This window comes from Mobula birostris, chromosome 1 (assembly GCF_030028105.1).
Source record: "Mobula birostris isolate sMobBir1 chromosome 1, sMobBir1.hap1, whole genome shotgun sequence".
NCBI classification, from domain to species: domain Eukaryota; kingdom Metazoa; phylum Chordata; class Chondrichthyes; order Myliobatiformes; family Myliobatidae; genus Mobula; species Mobula birostris.
Genome location: NC_092370.1, coordinates 58,834,394 through 58,855,994, shown reverse-complemented (window position 1 = coordinate 58,855,994; position 21,601 = coordinate 58,834,394). Strand labels below are relative to the sequence as shown.

General features: G+C 41.0%; 1 protein-coding gene across 10 annotated transcripts in view; it reads left to right on the top strand.

The window, feature by feature from the left end:
* The window catches only part of trappc9 (trafficking protein particle complex subunit 9), a 711,836-nt gene that overhangs the window by 23,113 nt on the left and 667,122 nt on the right, over nucleotides 1-21,601 (top strand). For 9 of the 10 annotated variants that reach the window (XM_072255618.1, XM_072255596.1, XM_072255577.1 and 6 more), the window contains 3 exons: nucleotides 2,903-3,048; nucleotides 14,243-14,365; nucleotides 19,996-20,022. In XM_072255618.1, coding sequence (XP_072111719.1) covers nucleotides 2,903-3,048; nucleotides 14,243-14,365; nucleotides 19,996-20,022 — 296 coding nt within the window. The remainder of the gene's footprint in view (nucleotides 1-2,902; nucleotides 3,049-14,242; nucleotides 14,366-19,995; nucleotides 20,023-21,601) is intronic. The other variant, XM_072255626.1, reaches the window with a different exon arrangement.

The following is a 21,601-nucleotide window of genomic DNA, read 5'->3' as shown; positions in this document are numbered from 1 at the left end:
TAACCTGATTTTACATTAATTTGTGTTTACAGAATATTGATTTGCCAAATTGATTGCTGTACTTGTACATTGAATACATTTGGGATATTCTGAAACTTAAAAGTCTAATTGCAGTATTCTTGAATTGAATTGACTTTATTTCATACATCCTTCACATACATGAGTAAAAACCTTTACGTTACGTCTCCGTCTAAATGTGCAATGTGAAATCATAGTAATTTATAATAAATAGAACATAGAACGTAACATAAAATGTAACATAGAAATTCACTCAAATCAGCGTGAGTTAATCAGTCTGTTGGCCTGGTGGAAGAAGCTATCCCCGGTCCTGTCGGTCCTGGCTTTTCTGCTGTGGTATCGTTTTATTGGATGGTAGCAGCTGGAATAGACCGTGGTTGGGGTGACTGGGGTCCCCAATGATTCTTCAAATCCATTGATGGTAATAGGGGTAGGCACGTCTCCACTCCTCCAGTAATCCGCAACCAGCTCCTTTGTTTTTGTAACATTAGGTAGAATTCTTATTCCAGGCATAAGGTGTCAGCACTTTACATTTGGAGCTAACCAAAACTGCAAGTTGAGGAAATGAGCTCTTTCAACTCTACTCTAATAATAAGTTGGCCACAACTTCAAAAGAACATTTGTTTTCTGTGTGGGTGAACAGTCTAATTCCATTGTGAGAATGCCTGGCAATTGGCCAAATCTGGTGAAAAATGAATGTAGACAGTTAAAATATTTTTGTGGTTAGGATATTTTCACGTGAAATATAGGAGAGTGGGAGAGGCCCAAGGCCAGTATGAGAACTGTTTGTTGTAGTCAATCTCCCTGAGGATTTGGCTTTTTTTTGGTTTATCTTGAATCTTTTGGTTTGGCAATGCTTTAATTATATACAAATGGAAAATGTCCTGAGAGCTTCCTAAAAGTTGATAGCTCTAAAATAGTTGAGTGGTTGACTGAACTTAGCATACAGAATCCTGATGATTTTTGTTTAACTGTCTGTATTTGTACAACAGATTAATTTTTCAATACAAAATAGCTTTAAATCAAAATTGCAAGTTATTAAATTTAAAGATCTAATCTGAATTGCAAGTAAAATCAAGTTTTTTTTTCAGTGTAGTGTTATTGGAAAGTTTAATGAGAAGAGTGCATTAAACAACCCAGGCTTGCAAGTGAGAATTTACAAATTATTTAAAAATATAATTGGAACTTCATGGTGAACTCGTAGTTTGGAATGTACGATGTGAAGATTGCACTGAGCTTTGAGTTTTAGTGAATACTAAAAAATTTGTAGATAAAATGAAAAATAAATGAAGTTAGCTGGATAAGGAAAAAGGAATGTGCAAGGAAAAAATTTAATCCATTGTTTCTCTTTTGTAGAGTTGCAGTCTCCCCTGTTCATAGGTCTACACATTTCTTGTGGGCCCTTGAAATATGCTATCAGTCATTATTTCTGAATTAATACTTTTGCTGGTATTAGAAACCATTGGACACTAATGTTATTCAAAGTACATTTACTATCAAAATACATATGTCACTATATACAAGATTTGTTTTCTTGTGGGCATAGGTAATATATCCAAGAATCACAATAGAATCAATGAAGGACTGCCCCCAACAGGACAGACAGACAACCAATGTGCAAAAGACAACAAACTGCAAATACAAAAAGAAAAGAGATAATAAATAAGTAATAATAAATATTGAACTTGAGATACATAGTCCTTGAAAATGAGTCCATCGGTTGTTGGAGCATTTCAGTGATGGGCCAAATGAAGTTGAGTGACGTTATGCTCTTTGGCTCAAGAGCCTGATGGGTGAGGGTTAATAACTTTTTCTGAACCTGGTCGTGAGTTCTGAGGCTCCTGTACCACCACCTTGACGGCAGCAGTAAGAACAGGGCATGTCCTGGGTGGTGGGGCTCCTTGATGATGGATGCTGCTTTCCTGTGACAGTGCTCTGTGTAGATATGCTCAATGGTGGGGAGTGTTTACCTGTGATGGACTGGGCCACATCCATAGGATTTTCCATCCAAGAGAATTGGTGTTTGCGTACCAGGCTGTAATGCAACCGATTTTTTTGACTGGTACCTCATTTTAAGGGCCTGCTAGTGATGTGCAGGCCAATGAAGAGAGAAGGCTGTAACTCTACAAAAGAGAAACAATGGAATTAACTTTTTAATTCCTGATGAAGGGTCCTGGCCTGAAACGTCGACTGTACCTCTTCCTATAGATGCTACCTGGCCTGCTGCGTTCACCAGCATTTTTTATGTGCATTGCTTGAATTTCCAGCATCTGCAGATTTCCTCATGTCTGCAAATTAAATTTTTCCTTAGTTTCCGGTTAATCACATGATACATGATACAATTTTGTATAGATATTTTAAAAAAAGATTAAATGTTTGTGAACTTTATTTAGAATGCTCATATGGCAAAAGTCATTTTGCATTTATAAATTTTCATTTAATTTTAATTTTTTGAATTGTGTTCCATTTAAATAAAAACTAAATTTCTTTAATTTAAATTTGGATGTTTATCATTGGGAACTATTTGAAGTAACTGCTGAAAATGGTGAAAACCAGCTGGTGGTACCTATTTAAATGTTTCATGAATTTTTAATGATGGAGATGAGAACTTAAAATGCATTGCACTCCTTGATCTTTTGAATTTGGGATTTTTATATGTTTACAGAAATCTCATTCATGAATTAGAATATCTTCATGAAGATGAAATTTCTCGCAAATTAGTTTACATTGCTGCATTTATTTTGTGTCAGTGTTCAAACAAAAACAAACTTAAATTGATTGAAGTTGCATTGAGTTACGAGTGAACACATGTTTGTCTTTCCCAGGGAATAATATTGGAAACATATCATTATAGCTGATTCTTGTATTAAATTTGTGCTTGTAGGCATTACAAGAAGCGTTGCCAGGGCAGAATGCGAAAACATGTTGGTGACCTTTGCTTGCAAGCAGGCATGTTACAGGATGCTCTTGTTCATTACCATATGGCTGTAGAACTACTTCGCTCTGTGAATGATTTTCTGTGGTTGGGAGGTAAGTTTCTTGTGCAAATGAACTGAATTGATGTAAGTTGCAAGTTCTACAATTGCTAGTTTCTCATTTTTGTGGCCAACTAAAGGCTGATTTATACTTGTGCGTCAAATGTACGCTGTAGGTACGATGTAGCGGCACACCCTACGCCATACTCTATGCAAACCCTACGCCGTAGCCTAACGTGCACCTCTCCCAAAATGTAACTGCGCATCACAGCGACGCAGACCGCAACAACTGTAATTGGTCCGTTTGGTAGCATCACATTTCCTCCTACGCTGCAATAGCTTCCCATTGGGCGACTGAAGGGCAGGGAAGAAACTCTGGCTGCAATGCTTTCCATAACGCTTTACAGACCCCCGAAATTATGAAGGACCCTGTGCTTGATGCCAGTTTGCATCTAGCTGCTACAGCCTGTTGACTTCCACCTGCAGCTAAAACTTGAATGGTGATTGCCAGTCTCTGAGTATACTGTGCGTACACTGATGCGATATTAATTGTTGGAGATGATGAACCAAATCGTCAAATCTACTTGCTGACATCTGAAAATATTTGAAATGCATTTCCTCATCCATGTCTCTCAGTGGCTGGACAAGCACAGAAAATTCATCCTCCTTCAGTTTCAGTTGCCATTGTTTGAAGTTTGAGTTTCTTCGTGTTCAGTTTCAACACGAAGAAACTCAACACAGTGGCATAGAAACCCCACTGCCAACTAGTGTTTCGGCGGTGAATTGCAGTGTGACGTAGACACACCAGCGCACAAGTATAAATGCTCACAACAGCCTAGCCCACTTGCGTAGGCTGCAGCGTAAGCTAGTACGCACAAGTATAAATCGGCCTTTAGACTGTGATTTCCAGGTATAATAGTTGTGGCTTTTTGTTGCAAAAAGAAAGATTGGAGGATGCAGAATTAACTTCTTCTGAATGACATTGTAATGCTTTCCAGCAGGAAAGTTGAAATAAAGGAAGACTTTGAAGACTTTTGCCATTGAAATGCAGTGAGAAAGAATCTGAAACATAGGAAACATTTCATTGGTTCTGCAAACTTAATGGAAGAACCATTCCAAAGTATATCACTTGATAATGAATTGGTTGATAATATTATGAAGTACTTTTTTTTCCACTGGATAGTGGACCCTTGAAAAATAGAAAAGACAGCCATCATTCCCCACCTGCAACCCAACTGTTGAGAATGATCAAGTTGTACAGCGCAGGGTCATAGTTAGCTCTAATGCTCTGGCTTCTACCTGCAGTTTTCATCATAATAACCAGTCTTCAACCAATCTGGTTAAATCCACCTGATTTTAAGAAATATCTGAGAACAATGGGTACAGCAAAGGTCACAAGAACAGATAATATGCCATCTCTACATCTCAAAGATTTGCTCTGTTTCAGTGTGGCTGTTAGGTGCTATGGTAGCGTTGTGCTTAGCACAACCTGTTACAGCTTGTGGCATCAAATTTTTCAGTTCAATCCTGGCATCCTCTGCAAAGAGTCTGTAAGTCCTCCCTGTGGAATGTGTGGGTTTTCTTTCAGTGTTCCAGTTTCCTCCCACAGTCCAAAGACCTTCTAGTTAGTAGGTTAATTGGCCATTGTAAAACTGTCCCATGATCTAGTTAGTATTATATTGGGAGTTTCTGGGTGGGGCAGGCCAGAAGAATTTATTGCATGGTGTATCTCTAAATAAATAAATTTGACTTTCAGTGCTTAATAGCAAAAACACACCTTTTGAATTAAGCATCAAGGACCCTTGGTAAAGTTGTCGGATTTGTACTGTGTATAGAACCAAGACTCTGTGCTGTCCAACTGGTTCATTCTAAACAGTAGGATGGGAAGTGGGGAATGGTGGTTGGCCATTCACTTCAGCCTTGTGATATCAGTGTTGGACTTTGTGAGGAGGTTGTCCCAGGCCTAGCTGCCTTTCCTGGCATCATCAATGATCCTATGTTCATAATAAGGTCAGAATTGGAGACGTAGAATAATAAATGACTAATGTTCAATTCTATTCACTGCTTTTCAGCAATTAAGTAGTTTTTCACTTGCATGCAGATTGACCTAAGTAACATTCAGGCATGGTCTGATCAATGGCAAAAACGGAACAAAGAACAGTATAGCACAGGAACAGGCCTTTGGTCTTCCAGTGTTATTTCAGACTAATTAGTAATCAAAACCCTAACTAAACTAATACCTTTCTGTCCATATCCTTCCATTTTCTGCACATTTATGTGCCTACCTTAAGAGTTTCTTGAATGCCCCGATCAGATTTGTTTGCACTACATCAGGCAGCACGTATCAGGTACCCACCAAGATGAGAAAATCTGCAGATGCTGGAAATCCAAGCGACGCGCATAAAATGCTGGAGGAACTCAGCAGACCAGGCAGCATTGATAAAAAACTGAACAGTTTCAGGACTGGGTGAAAAAAAAAGTCAGGTGAAGAAGGTGGGGGGAGGAGCAGAAGTAGTACATGGTGAAAAGTGACAGGGTGATAAGTGAAGCTGGGAGAGAAGGGGTGAAGTAAAGAGCTGGGAAGTTGATGGGTGAAAGGGATAAAGGGCTGGAGAAGGGTGAGTGTGATAGAGGGTAGAAGACCAAGGAAGGGAGAGGAACATAGTCATAGTCATACTTTATTTATCCTGGGTGAAATTGGTTTTCGTTACAGTTGCACCACAAATAATAGTAATAAAACCGTAAATAGTTAAATAGCAATATGTAAATTATGCCAGTAAATTATGAAATAAGTCCAGGACCAGCCTATTGGCTTAGGGTGTCTGACCCTCCAAGGGAGGAATTGTAAAGTTTGATGGCCACAGGCAGGAATGACTTCCTATGACGCTCTGTGCTGCATCTCGGTGGAATGAGTCTCTGGCTAAATGTACTCCTGTGCCCACCCAGTACATTATGCAGTGGATGGGAGACATTGACCAAGATGGCATGCAACTTAGACAGCATCCTCTTTTCAGACACCACTGTGAGAGAGTCCAGTTCCATCTCCACAACATCACTGGCCTTACGAATGAGTTTGTTGATTCTGTTGGTGTCTGCTACCCTCAGCCTGCTGCCCCAGCACGCAACAGCAAACATGATAGCACTGGCCACCACAGACTCGCAGAACATCTTCAGCATCGTCCGGCAGATGTTAAAGGACCTCAGTCTCCTCAGGAAATAGAGACGGCTCTGACACTTCTTGTAGACAGCCTCAGTGTTCTTTGACTAGTCCAGTTTATTGTCAATTCGTATCCCCAAGTATTTGTAATCCTCCACCATGTCCACACTGACCCCCTGGATGGAAACAGGGGTCACCTGTACCTTAGCTCTCCTCAGGTCTACCACCAGCCCCTTGGTCTTTTTCACATTAAGCTGCAGATAATTCTGCTCACATCATGTGACAAAGTTTCCTACAGTAGCCCTGTACTCAGCCTCATCTCCCTTGCTGATGCATCCAACTACGGCAGAGTCATCAGAAAACTTCTGAAGATGACAAGACTTCTGTGCAGTAGTTGAAGTCCAAGGTGTAAATGATGAAGAGAAAGGGAGACAAGACAGTCCCCTGTGGAGCCCCAGTGCTGCTGATCACTCTGTCAGACGCACAGTGTTGCAAGCACACGTACTGTGGTCTGCCAGTCAGGTAATCAAGAATCCATGATACCAGGGAAGCATCCACCTGCATCACTGTCAGCTTCTCCCCCAGCAGAGCAGGGCGGTTGGAGTTGAATGCACTGGAGAAGTCAAAAAACATGACCCTCACAGTGCTCGCTGGCTTGTCCAGGTGGGCGTAGACACGATTCAGCAGGTAGACGATGGCATCCTCAACTCCTAGTCGGGGCTGGTAGGCGAACTGGAGGGGATCTAAGTGTGGCCTGACCATAGGCCGGAGCAGCTCCAGAACAAGTCTCTCCAGGGTCTTCGTGATGTGGGAGGTCAATGCCACTGGTCTGTAGTCATTAAGGCCGCTGGGGCCTGGCGTCTTCGGCACAGGGACGAGGCAGGACGTCTTCCACAGTGCAGGAACCCTCCGGAGCCTCAGGCTCAGGTTGAATACATGGCGAAGTACTCCACATAGCTGAGGGGCACAGGCTTTGAGCACCCTGGTACTGACACCATCCGGTCCTGCAGCCTTGCTTGTGTTGAGACGTTTTAGCTGTCTTCTCACCTGTTCAGCTGTGAAGCCCACTGTGGTGGTTTCGTGTGGGGAAGGGGTATAGTCATGAGAGCAGGGTGAGGGACTGTGAGGAGGAGAGTGGAATATGTGTTGGTTGGGGGCCGACAACAGATGGCTCATGTGGGGTTGGGCAGGGGCCACAATGTCAAATCTGTTAAAGAACAGGTTAAGTTCATTGGCCCTGTCCACACTGTCTTCAGCTCCTCTGTTGCTAGTTTGCCGGAACCCAGTGATGGCCCTCATGCCCCTCCAGACCTCTCTCATATTGTTCTGCTGGAGTTTCCACTCAAGCTTCCTCCTGTACCTGTCTTTAGCCTCCCTGATCCTGGCTTTCAGGTCCTTCTGTATTGCCCTCAGCTCCTCCCTATTTCCATCTCTAAACGCCCTCTTTTTAGCGTTCAGGATGTCCTTAATGTCCTTTGTCACCCATGGCTTGTTATTTGAATAACAAAGGACAGTTCTTGTCGGAACATTGCAGTCCACACAGAAGTTGATGTAATCAGTGAACACCAGAGGGAGGTGATGGGCAGGTAAGGAGCAGTAACATGAAAGTGGATTGGGAAAACCAGGCCAGTACTGGACCTCAAGAGAGAATTTGTAAAATGTTTAAATGATGGCTTTTTAGAACAACTTGTTGTTGAGCCTACTAGGGGATTGGCTGTGCTGGATTGGGTGTTGTGTAATGATCCGGAGGTGATAAGACAGCTTAAGGTTAAGGAACCCTTAGGGAAGAGCGATCACAATATGATCGAGTTCACTTTGAAATTTGAGGAGGAGAAATTAAATACCAATGTGTTGGTATTTCAGTGGAATAAAGGAAATTAAAATGGCGTGAGAGGGGAACTGGCTGAGGTTGCCTGGAAAGGGACACTAGCAGGAAGGACAGCGGAGCAGAAATGGCTGGAGTTTCTGTGAACAATGAGGAAACTGCAAGAGAGATATATTCCAAATAAGAAATTTTTGAATGGAAGAAGGACACTACTGTGGCTGACAAGTGAAGTCGGAATCAAAGTAAAAGCAAAACAGAGGACATACAAGGAAGCCAAAGCTAATGGGAAGATAGAGGATTGGGAAGCTTTAAAAAAACTTACAGAAGGAAACTAAGGAGGTCATTGGGAAGGAAAAGATGAATTATGAAAGGAAGTTGGCACCTTATATCAAAGAAGATACTAAAAGCTTTTTTAAGTATATAAAGGGTAAAAGAAAGTCAAGGGTAGATATAGGACCAATAGAAAATGACGCTGGAGATATTGTAATGAGAGATGCAGAGATGGCAGAGGAACTGAATGTAGAAGAAGCGTAGAGCTTTGAGTAACTGATTAGGCCTGGAATCTTTGCGTTTTCTCAAAGCTCTACGCTTCTTTTTGGTTTCCAGACCTAATCAGTTACTCAAAGCTCTACGCTTTTTGGATTCCAGACCTAATCAGTTCCCCTCTACCACAACTCTGCTCCGTCTAGCGGAATTAGTCCTTACTCTTAATAATTTCTCCTTCGGCTCCTCCCACTTCCTCCAAACTAAAGGTGTAGCTATGGGCACCCGTATGGGTCCTAGCTATGCCTGCCTTTTTGTTGGGTTTGTGGAACAATCTATGTTCCGTGCCTATTCTGGTATCTGTCCCCCACTTTTCCTTCGCTACATCGACGACTGCATTGGCGCTGCTTCCTGCACGCATGCAGAACTCGTTGACTTTATTAACTTTGCCTCCAACTTTCACTCTGCCCTCAAGTTTACCTGGTCCATTTCCGACACCTCCCTCCCCTTTCTAGATCTTTCTGTCTCTGTCTCTGGAGACAGCTTATCCACTGATGTCTACTATAAGCCTACTGACTCTCACAGCTATCTGGACTATTCCTCTTCTCACCCTGTCTCTTGCAAAAACGCCATCCCCTTCTCGCAATTCCTCCGTCTCCGCCGCATCTGCTCTCAGGATGAGGCTTTTCATTCTAGGACGAGGGAGATGTCTTCCTTTTTTAAAGAAAGGGGCTTCCCTTACTCCACTATCAACTCTGCTCTTAAACACATCTCCCCCATTTCACGTACATCTGCTCTCACTCCATCCTCCCGCCAGCCCACTAGGAATAGGGTTCCCCTGGTCCTCACCTACCACCCCACCAGCCTCCGGGTCCAACATATTATTCTCCGTAACTTCTGCCACCTCCAACGGGATCCCACCACTAAGCACATCTTTCCCTCCCCCCCCCGCATTCTGCAGGGATCGCTCCCTACGCAACTCCCTTGTCCATTCGTCCCCCCCATCCCTCCCCACTGATCTCCCTCCTGGCACTTATCCGTGTAAGCGGAGCAAGTGCTACACATGCCCTTACACTTCCTCCCTTACCACCATTCAGGGCCCCAAACAATCCTTCCAGGTGAGGCAATACTTCACCTGTGAGTCGACTGGGGTGATATACTGCGTCCGGTGCTCCCGATGTGGCCTTTTATATATTGGCGAGACCCGACGCAGACTGGGAGACCACTTTGCTGAACATCTACCCTCTGTCCGCCAGAGTAAGCAGGATCTCCCGGTGGCCACACATTTTAATTCCACATCCCATTCCCATTCTGACATGTCTATCCACGGCCTCCTCTACTTTAAAGATGAAGCCACACTCAGGTTGGAGGAACAACACCTTATATTCCGTCTGGGTAGCCTCCAACCTGATGGTATGAACATCGACTTCTCTAACTTCCGCTAAGGCCCCACCTCCCCCTCATACCCCATCTGTTACTTATTTTTATGCACACATTCTTTCTCTCACTCTCCTTTTTCTCCCTCTGTCCCTCTGAATATACCTCTTGCCCATCCTCTGGGTCCCCCCCCCCCTTGTCTTTCTTCCCGGACCTCCTGTCCCATGATCCTCTCGTATCCCCTTTTGCCTATCACCTGTCCAGCTCTTGGCTCTATCCCTCCCCCTCCTGTCTTCTCCTATCATTTTGGATCTCCCCCTCCCCCTCCAACTTTCAAATCCCTTACTCACTCTTCCTTCAGTTAGTCCTGACCAAGGGTCTCGGCCTGAAACGTCGACTGCACCTCTTCCTACAGATGCTGCCTGGCCTGCTGCGTTCACCAGCAACTTTGATGTGTGTTGCTTGAATTTCCAGCATCTGCAGAATTCCTGTTTGAATTGGAACATTAATCTCTTGCCTTAAATGTTTTGTTGATGGGGATCTTTTGGCTATCAAAATTATCTAATAAGATGTTTAGTAACCACCTGATTGTAGTTTTGTGTTTGTCCTTGGGGTTTTGTTCATTTCCTGTAAATTTCAAAGTTTATATAGAAATTCATAGGATAAGTTTCATATTTCACATACTTACATAGGAAATTTATGGTCCAAATGCTTGCTTCTTTGGATGACAGAAACTCGTATGTGTTTGCTAAAGAAGCATTACAAGGATAGGCAAATTGATGGGGTCAGTGGCGTATCCCAAGTTTGTATTAAACTTTCTTTCAAAGAAAGAAAATAGTGAACCACTTGAGATCTGGAACATGCATATAACCCATCATTATGATGCTAATATCGTTTCATTTTTGTGTTAATATTTCCATCGTTTATTATTTCAAGCTTCAAGCATTCTTAGCTTTCACTTTTCTGTAAAATTGCTGCCTCCTAAAACAACATTGAACAAGTTCCAATGAGTAATAAGGCTAGAATTACTAGTAATAAGGTTAGTAGTAAGTGGTAACCTTAGTAATAAGGTTAGTATCATAAACAAGATGAATGAACTTAGAGCGTGGATCAATACGTGAAACCATTATGACGTTGTGGCCATTACAGAGACTTAGATGTCTCAGGAGCAGGAATGCCTGTTGAGTGCAGGGCTTTAGATGTTTCAAAAAGGACAGGGAGGGAGGCAGAAGAGGTGGGAACATGGTGTTGCTAATCGGGGGTAGTATCTCGGCTGCAGAAAAGGAGGAAGTAATGGAGGGATTGTCTGCTGAGTCATTGTGGGTGGAAGCCAGAAACAAGAAGGAGGCAAAGCTCTACTGGGTGTTTTGTTTTTATATAGACCCCCCTTCTCTCTCTTCTCCCCCCCCCCCCCCACCCTAGTAGTAACAGAGACATCAAGGAGCAGATGGGGAGTCAAATTCTGGAACGGTACAATAATAGTAGGGTTGTTGTAATGAGTGATTTTAACTTTCCTAATTTTGACTAGCATCTCCTTAGAGCAAGGAGTTTAGAGGAGTGGAGTTTGGTAGGTATGTTCAGGAAGGTTTCCTGTTGCAGTATGTAGATAAGCCAACTAGAGGAGAGGCTGTACTTGATCTGGTATTGGGAAATGAAGTTGGTCAGGTGTCAGATCCCTTGGTGGGAGAGCATTTTGGAGGTAGTGATCATTACTCTATCTCCTTTACCCTAGCACTGGAGAGGGATAAGAGCGGACAATTTGGGAAAACATTTAATTGGGGAAGGGGGAAATGTGCTAATAGGCAGGAACTTGGGAGCATAAATTGGGAGTAGATGTTCTCAGGGAACTGCATGGCAGAAATGTGGCAAATGTTCAGAGAATATTTGCATGGTGTTCTGCATAGGTATATTCCATTGAGGCAGGGAAAGTATGGTAGGGTAAAAGAACCATGGTGTACAAAAGATGTAGTAAATCGTGTTAAAAGCTTACGAAAGGTTCAAGAAATTAGATTCTGTTAGAGCACTAGAAAAATTACACGGGTGCCAGGAAAGAGCTTAAGAAAGAAATTAGGACAGTTAGAAGAGGGCTTGAGAAGGTCTTGGTGAGCAGGATTATGGAAACCCCAAGGCATTTTACAAGTATGTGAAGAGAAGAAAATGAGCTGTGTAAGAAAAGGGCCAATCAGGTGTGATAGTGGAAATGTGCATGAAGCCAGAGGAGGTAATGGAGCTACTTAATACTTTGCTTCAGTATTCACCAGTGAAAAGACTTTGGCAATTGTGGGGATGATGCAGTGGACTGAAACGCTTGAGTGTGTAGACGTTAAGAAAGGGGATGTGCTGGAACTTTTGAAAGGTATTAAGTTAGATAAGTCTTCAGGACCAGACGAGCTATACCCCAGGTTACTGTGGGAAGCGAGGGTGGAGATGACCATGCCTCTGGAGATGATCTTTGTATCATCATTAGGGACGGAAGAAGTACTAGAGGATTGGAGGGTTGCAAATGTTCCCTTGTTCAAGGAAGGGAGTAGAGATAACCCAGGAAATTATAGGCCAGTGAATCTTACTTCAGTGGTGAGCAAGATGTTGAAGACCCTGAGAGGCAGGATTTATGAGCATTTGGAGAGACATAATCTGATTAGGGACAGTCAGCATGGCTTTATCAAGGGCAGGTCGTGCCTTATGAGCCTGATTTGAATTCTTTGAGGATGTATTGAAACACATTGATGAAGGTAGAGCAGTTGATGTAGTGTATATGGATTCAATAAAGGTATTTGATAAGGTTCTCCGTGCAAGGCTCTTTCAGAAAATAAGGAGGCATGGGATCCAAGGAGATCTTGCTTTGTGGATCCAGAATTGGCTTTCCCACAGAAGACAGATTGGTTGGAGACAGGTCATATTCTGCATGGAGGTCGGTGACCAGTGGTGATCTGTTCTGGGACCCCTTCTCGTGATTTTTATAAATGACCTGGATGATGAAATGGAGGGATGGGTTAGTAAATTTGCTGATGACACAAATGTTGGGGGTGTTGTGGAGGGCTGTCAGAGGTTACAGTGGGACATTGATAGGATGCAGAACTGGGCTGAGAAGTGACAGATGGAGTTCAACCCAGTTAAGTGTGAAGTGGTTCATTTTGGTTGGTCAAATATGATGGCAGAATATAGTATTAATGGTAAGACTCTTGGCAGTTTGGAGGATCAGAGGGATCTTGGGGTCCAAGTGCATAGGATACTCACAGCTGCTGCGCAAGTTGACTCTGTGGTTAAGAAGGCATACGGTGTATTGGTCTTCATCAACTGTGGGATTGAGTTCAAGAGCCGAGAGGTAACGTTATGGCTGTATAGGACCCTGGGCAGACCCCACTTGGAGTACTGTGCTCAGTTCTGGTCATCTCACTACGGGAAGGATGTGGATACAATAGAGAGAGCACAGAGGAGATTTACAAGGCTGTTGCCTGGATTGGAGCATGTGCCTTATGAGAAAAGGTTGGATAAACTTGGCTTTTTCTCCTTGGAGCGACGGAGGATGAGAGGTGACCTGATAGAGGTGCCTAAGATAATGGGCATAGGTCGTGTGGATAGCCAGAGGCTTTTTCCCAAGGCTGAAATGGCTAATAAGAGGGGGCATAGTTTTGAGGTGCTTGGAAGTAGGTACAAGGGGGATGTCAGAAAGTTTTCAGTGGTGGGTGTGTGGAATGTACTGCCAGCAGCGGTGGTCGAGGTGGATACAATGAGGTCTTTTAAGAGTCTCTTAAATAGTTACATGGAGCTGAGGAAGATAGAAGGCAGTTTCTAGAGTAGGTTACATAGTTGACAGAGCATTGTGGGCTGAAGGGCCTATAATGTGTTGTAGATTTCTTTGTTCATTGTAATTGCAGCAAGACCCATTTGAAGTCAGTGGAGATTGTCATATTCTCAAGTATGTATATACGTGGACTTGTAGCATCACAGGCACATAGCATCAGATATTGTGAACCCTTTTGTTTTCAGTGCCTTAATTTTAAAATTCTCACCCTTGTTTTTGAACAGCCTCATGATCTCTTGCTTCCCTATTGCTATAATCTCCTTCAGCATTTTAATCTTCAGAAATACTTAGTTCTTACAATTTGATCCTCCTTAAGTATTCCCATCCACTGTCAGGGCTCAAGCTCGAGAATTCCTTCTCTAAATCTTTGTCTCTTGCTCCTCAGTATCTACTGTTTTGATCCAGAATTGTATCATTTTCCCCAAAACTCTTGTATGTGTTTTATAATTAAATTTTGATTTTTATTAAGGCATTGATAAAGCACAATGATGTTACATGCATAATCGTTGTTTGTTAAAATCCCTGACGTTGGATATAAATAGCAGGAAATACTGTGTTGAATATGCTGTGATTTTTAAACAGAAAATGTTATCTTTGTTCAGCTGCACTTGAGGGTTTGTGCTCATCTTCTGTTATCTACCATTATCCAAATGGTACTGGATCAAAACCTGCTGTGCACAGAGCTCATAGTTTACCATCAGATGCTGGTCGGCGACATCGTCATGGTAAGTGAACCAGACTTTTTATTTTCAACTTTGTGAATCTATTTGTTTCTATTTATTTTGTTTATGATAGAATGTTAGCAAATTTATTATTCATGAACTTTGAATAGTTCTGATCTGTTCTATTTCTTTGCAATTAGTCTTCATTTTTAATACTGTGTACGACTTTTAATATGTGAGCAAACTACCGGTGACTTTACTTTTGAATGTAATTTTGATTCCATATTACACCATTAGGTAAATAGTAATACTTTGTGTGATCAAAAATTTATTTAAATATATATTTGTATGTAAGTTGGATCTATGGAAAAGGAAGCACATTGCTTAAAATGAGCACCACTTAAAATGAGCACCACAGTAGCATAGAGGTTAGCGTGAGGCTGTTACAGCTTGTGATGTTGGAGTTTGGAGTTAAATCGTAGTGTCCTTTATAAGGAGTTTGTCCGTTTTCCCCATGTTTAGGTTTTCTCCAGGTGCTCTGGTTTCCTGTCAGTCCAAAGGTGTACCTGGTAGGTTAATTGGTCATGGTAAATTGTTTTGTCATTAGGTCAGCGTTAAATTGGGGTTCGCAGGGTTTCTCTGTAGAGATACCTTGAAGAGTCAAAAGATCCTTTTCTGCGCTATCTTTTTTTAAAAAAAATCACATTTTGAGAATACATACAGTTGCAAGAAAAAAAAATTATGAACCCTTTGCAGTTACCTGGTTTTCTACATTAGTTACTCATAAAATGGGATCTGATCTTCATCAAAGTCACATTAAAACAATCTGCCTAAATTCATAACACACAAGTAATTATACTTTTCATGCTTTTATTGAACATGTTGTTTAATCATTCACAGTCCAGCCTGGAAAAAGTATGTGAACTCTTGTATTTAATAATTGGTAGAACCTCCTTTAGCAGCAGTAACCTTCACCAAACATTTCCTGTGGCTGCCGAACAGACTTGCATAATGGCGAGGAGGAATTTTAGATCATTCCTCTTTACAAAACTGTTTCAGTTCATCAATATTTCTAGGATACCTTGTATGAACAGCCCTTTTCAGGTCATGCCCACAGCATCTCAATTGGGTTAAGGTCTGAACTGACCTTGCCAACACTTGAATTTTCTTTTTAAACCATTCTGTTGTTGATTTTTCTCTTGTTTCAGATCATTGTCTTGTTGCATCATCCAACTTCTATTAAGTGTCAGGTGACGGAGAGCTACCCTGACATTCTCCTGTAAAATGTCTTGATACAATTTTGAATCCGTTATTCCCTCAATGACTGTAAGCTGTCCAGGCCCTGAGGCAGTAAAGCAGCCCTTAAACCATGATGTTCCTTCCACAATGCTCCAAATTGGTTGGGGTTTTGGTGTTGTCTGTTGTGCCCTTTTTCCTCCAAACATAGCAGTGTTCAACTTATGTCTCATCTGGTCACAGAACACTGTCCCAGAAGTGTTGTGGAACATCCAGGTGGTCTTTTGTAAATTTGAGATGTGTAGCAATGATTTTTTTTTTGGGAGAGTAGTGATTTCCTCTTTGGTGTCCTTCCGTGAACAGCATTCTTGTTCAGTGCTTTTCTTGTAGTGGACACATGAACGGAGACTTCAGTGAGTTCTGGAGATTTCTGCAGGTCTTTTGCTGTTACCCTTGGGTTCTTTTTCACCTCCTTCAGTGTTCATTAATTGGAATACTTGACTCCAGATAGCTTTTGTAGAAGGCATTACCCCCAGAGGTTCTCGGGCTTAGTTGAACCTAGACTGTGATTGTTTAAATTGTGTACTCAGTATTGATGAGAAGTACCATTGTTTGTGTTATTAGTTTAGGCAGATTGTGTTTGTCCATTACTGTGACTTGAAGATCAGATCACATTTTATGGATAATTAATGCAGAAAACCAGGCAACTGCAAAGGGTTCACAAACTTTCTTGCGACTCTATTTACCAGGAAAACAATTTTACATTAATGGATTATGAATTCCAAGCTTAAAGCAGAAAATGGAATTTCTAATTTTAAGAGAATTTTAAAAAAAGTACAATAATAGAAGAGGTCGGGTAAACTTGTGAAACATCTGAGCTATTGTAATATGCGCCCTTGTGCAAACTCTATTCTGAGTTAGATCAGTCCAATGGTGGTGGTTAAATCGCTAAAAGCAGATCAGTCCCTCCTACAATAGTGTGCAGCTTCCAATCAAGTTTTCTACTTGACAGCTATCAAACAAGTAACTGAAATGTGTACTGTTGGATACCATAATCCTTTGTTATGATTAGACAATATTTTCAAATTAGGTGAAATAGCCACTTGGGTGAGAAACTGGAAGATTGGGGGTATCCATGGAAATGTAGTTCAAAGAAGGATCTCAACAGCATAAGGAAATATGAGCATTAGAAGTGATGAATTTTTAACCTTTTGCATTTGGGATGTTGCCATAAGTAGGTTGTGCAATAATTTTTGTGTTGGCGAGCTATCACAAGATCATTTTCATTAAAAAGGATCCATAAAGTCAGTGGTACAGATAGAGAAGATGGTTGAGAAGGACATTTGAAGAAGGATCTCGACCTGGAATGTTGACTGTTTATTTCCCTGTATGATGCTGACTGGTGAACTGAGTTCCTCCAGCTGCTTGTTTTTTTAATTAACTCTTAAGTTTCAGCATTTGTAGTCTCTTGTCTCCAAGTTATTTGCCTTCATAGCCAGAGTGTATTTTATAAGACAATGCTGTAATTGTACTGCAATGCAAAGCATTAATTAGGCTGCCAGTGGAGTGTTGTATGCATTTCTGGTCATCCATGCCATAGAAAAAGTGCAGAGGTGTTCGTCCAGAATGTTGTTTGGGGATAGAGCATTTGACTGGGGTAAGATGATTTTGTTTTCTTTGGCGTTGAGAAGGTTAAAGTACACACAGCTGAGGGATGTAGCTTGGGTACATGGTCAGAAACTTTATCCCTTTGTGGAGGAATGAGTTTCATGGAAGTGATAGGAGATTTTGGGGAATTTGAAGATTTTTTTTTCTCTCCACCCGGAGAATGTCTGGAACTTGGAACACACTGCCTAAAGTTTGGTGGAATCAGAGACTGTTGTAACATTCAGATCTATTTAGATGAGCACTTGAATACTCATGGCATGGAAAGCTTTGGGCTGAGTGCTGGAAAATTATTATAGGTGACTACCCAATGTCTGGTATGGACATGGTAGGCTAAAGGACTGTGTCTTGTAATACAAGAGTGCTGAACATGAAGTACAGCTATTATCAGATGTAGCATTGTTTTTACTTGTCATAGTCCCAAAACTTAAAAAGAACTGCTTTCTCTATCTAACCATTGCTGTAAATATAAACAGTAGTACCCTTGGGTTATACAGCTTCTCCCGACTCCTATGTTGTTAATGCAAAGGACATCAAATTTATTTGCTTTTCTATTTATTGTATCTATGAAATACTGTACAGAAATACCTGTACCACTGCCTTTTCATCATTTGGACAACTGTTAGGTGTATTGAGTAATTTGCATTTTCTCTCATCAGCCCCTTGTCCCACTCACTCTTCTACACATGGTCTGTGCTTCCGTTTTGAGTTGTCTTTTGATCACATTAAGAATGGCACAAGATGAATGCAACCTTCTGCTGTAGAATTGTTTCTTGATCTGAAAGTTAAACAGATTTGTTTGGAATTTGCACAAAAGTAGTTGGTCAATCTTCTGCATTAATCTATTCCTGTTAGATAACAGGAAACAGGTTGGATCTGTGCTGTAAAGATAGAATATAATTTTCCTGGATTCCTGTTCAGCCAATTGGTATAATATGCCAAATGAAATGTGAAGCGTTCTCAGAAGTGCCTACTTGATACATCATTGTCTAATATTGATATTGTTGACATAGGAAAACTGAGGTTACATTACCTTCTATGGATTTGTTGAAGGCATGAGAAGAAATGTTCAATAATGAACAAAACCCTGCTTTGTGGGGTAATCAGCCCAAGTTGCCAGTTAAAGCAATACGAGATTGTTCAGCTTGAAATAAATTGAGCAACGTGTACAATTTTCAGACATCAAATTGCAATGTTTATTTACTGCTATTAATATATCTTGAAGTGCTTCAATTTGTTATGTTGAAAGCAGACCTATGATTTCTGGATAGATTTAGATTTTTCATTGCTTTTACGGTTATGTTAAATGTCTTTGTCATCTAATGATTTTGGCAAATAAACTGAAGAATGGAATGCCTCAGTAACAGACTTGGAAATTGATGAAAACTTTTTGGGCCTTATCCTTTGTAATTCATCATTTTTAGGTAACTGTAATTTGAATGGATTCTGCAGAGATTTTCTCAATTAGTTGCATCCTCAGGTTTTTTTTTCCAACTGGGATCAGGACTTTAAGATCTTTAATGTCAGCATCTGTATTTGACACAAAAATTTCCTTCAGTGGAGAAAGGAAGCCTGTCTGCCTGCTGGTGTAGTTAATTTTTCCATCAATATGATGTGCTTCACCCAGATCTGCCTGCTATTTTATTTCTTTATAACACTTTTTCCACTTTTACAGTTTGCTCGGCGTTCAGTTATTGCCGTTTATGTGCAGGTACAATTTGTAAATTTTAATGCTTTTGGCCCTTTTTCCCCCTGCGTGACCTCCTTCCTCATTGTTTTTTTTAATCCCTCTTTAGCATCTAAGCTCGGGCTTGCTGCCTTTGGTACTTGCTGCCTTTGGCTGCTTGTCTTGATCGCTGCTTGTCTGTTGCCTTGCTGTTTAACAGCAAGGCAGGCACCTGTTACCTGCATTCTTTCCTCCTCTTTCCCAGCTCCCCTATGATCTTTTCCAGTGAAATTATTTGAAGTATTTTTGCAAGATGCATTATTATTTTGCTTCAAAGTGGAGGAATAAAATGGCTTGAAGATGACTTTATTGGTCATTTTAATTGTGAGAAGGCCTTTTCTGAACATTTTTGCTCATTGTCAGAAGCCACTATTTTTTTTAGCCAAGTCACTGTGGAAACATTATCCTACTTGCCCCTTCTGCAGGAACTGCAGATCAAAATGTAACATTGACTGAATATTTGTAAGTATGTATTTTGGGTAATATTAATTGTTTTATTTATCCATCCCTCATGCATTTAAAAGTCGGAGCTGAGTGAAATTTTCCTTGCAGTGAGCCAATGACCTGATATTTTTAAAAGAAAATATTGTACTTTATAATGTATTACAACAGGCATGTTTACACTTTTTCAGTGACAGAAGTTAGCAAGTAATATACAGTAGTTTAAACAGTAGAACTTCACTAGGAAATGATTTGGGATTTTTCAAATCATTTTACGTGCACTGTCCAGGAAATTTCCATTCAGCCGTGATCTTAGTGCAAACTTCTGTGCGGTGTTTATATAATTAATGCGTTGGTGCTCAGTTAATATTTGAAACAAAATGCAATTCTGCTTTCCAGAAAGAAGTGTTTTTTATATATAAAAAAAACTTGCATAGCATTCGAATCAGGTAATGAAGCACCAAGGAGTTAAAATTTACCTGGAGTATTCTAAGTGAGGTAACAAATGCAGGAAGCTAGGTAGTTCTAAGTTGTAACCTTTTGGTGCATTGAACAGATGAAATGACTGTATTTTTATATACAAGTGTGCAAAGGGAGTGAAAGAGAATTGTTTGTTCACTTCTAGGGGCACAGGAAGTTCTCATTGATCCAGGTACCGTATGTCTTTGCTTTATTACCTTTCAAGTACTGTGTATTTTAAAAATTCTTGGTCTGCTTTTGTTTTTCTGTTAATGGTGAGAAACTTGCTTCTGAATGCTTTGCTGAACTTTTATCTCAGTCTCTATGAAGCAAACAACACAATCAGAAACATTAATATTTGGAAACAATACTTTGTGCATGATGTGTTGTGCTAATATGCTTGCACAATCTCAGAATTGGGGAATAATTAACTATGTATCAAGATTAGTTCAAGAGAAAACAATATGTGTACTTATAGACCTACCAGAAGCGAATATGTCAGACTTTGTGTTGACTGCATTTGAGGCTTTTTGGAAAATTTTGCAGAAAATCAAAATTCATAAGATGTACTGAATACAAATAAGGATGCTGGTTTTGATCATCTGTTCAAGAAAGAAAGAGAAGCCTGAAACTTATTGCAAGGGGCACTGTGTTTAGATTTTAATGTGGTTAATAGTGCAAAATTACTTTGGAATTGGGGTAGTTAAAGCATAAGTGTTACCTGATCAGATAAGAGCAAACATGTGGCATCTGGAAACCTTATTTTGTTCCTAATTTCTTTTATGACTGCCTTCATTTGGGGGTGAAGATATTTAGCTCTTAAAGTTGATACACATTCCCTTTTTGATCAATCTATTTTCATTGTGAAAATGCAGATATTAGAGTGACCAGTGCTTCAGGTAATAACTATTGTAAGAAGAATCTTTGGTGCAAATGATATGTGAAAGGAATAACAAACATGATTAAAATGTATTAAACATTTATGTGTGTCATGAGAAAGAAGGGCAAATGCTCCTCACACTCAATTTCAGAGTGAGTATTTATGATAGGGTAGGAGATGGGAACTTGTTGGGAACTTGTGGGAATCAAGATTCACATTTATTTATCATGTGAATATCAAAGCATAGAGTGAAATGTCATTTGCATGAACAATCAACAGACCCAAAAATGTGCTGGAGGCAACCTGCAGGTGTTGCCACACATTCTGGCGCAAATATTACTTGGCAGAACAAGGTAGAACACGATAAAACCAAACATACCAAACAGCAAAACAAGCCCTGTTCTTCCCTGCCTCCCACCTATCCACCACATAAACATAGTCCTGCAATCCCAGGGCAAACTGTCTTTGGCTTCCAGCCTCTGGTGAGCTGACTTGGTCTTGCTTTGACTTCTCCAAAGGGCTAACATATTCACAGATTTAGTGGCTCTGGCCATCGGGCCTTGACTTCATGACTTCTGATCCACCCTTGGATCTCAGTCCTTGGCATCAGACCCTAGACTTGCTGATTACTGAACATGAAGCCTCAAATTTGGTACTTGCTGAATCGCATATCAGAGGATGATCTAAGCTTGTTCCTCCTGGTTGCATGGAACTAAGACTTCAGAACCTGTTGACAACTCTCTAACCCTGGTGGGAGCCCTTGTCCGTGCTGGTCAGTTGGCCTGATGTTGTACAAGGATGATCCTTGTCTCACATCTGCTTCACTCGCCTTTGAATGTAGAGCAGAGACATGGACACCTACCTCTGCCTTTCTGTTCCAAAAGCATAGCCT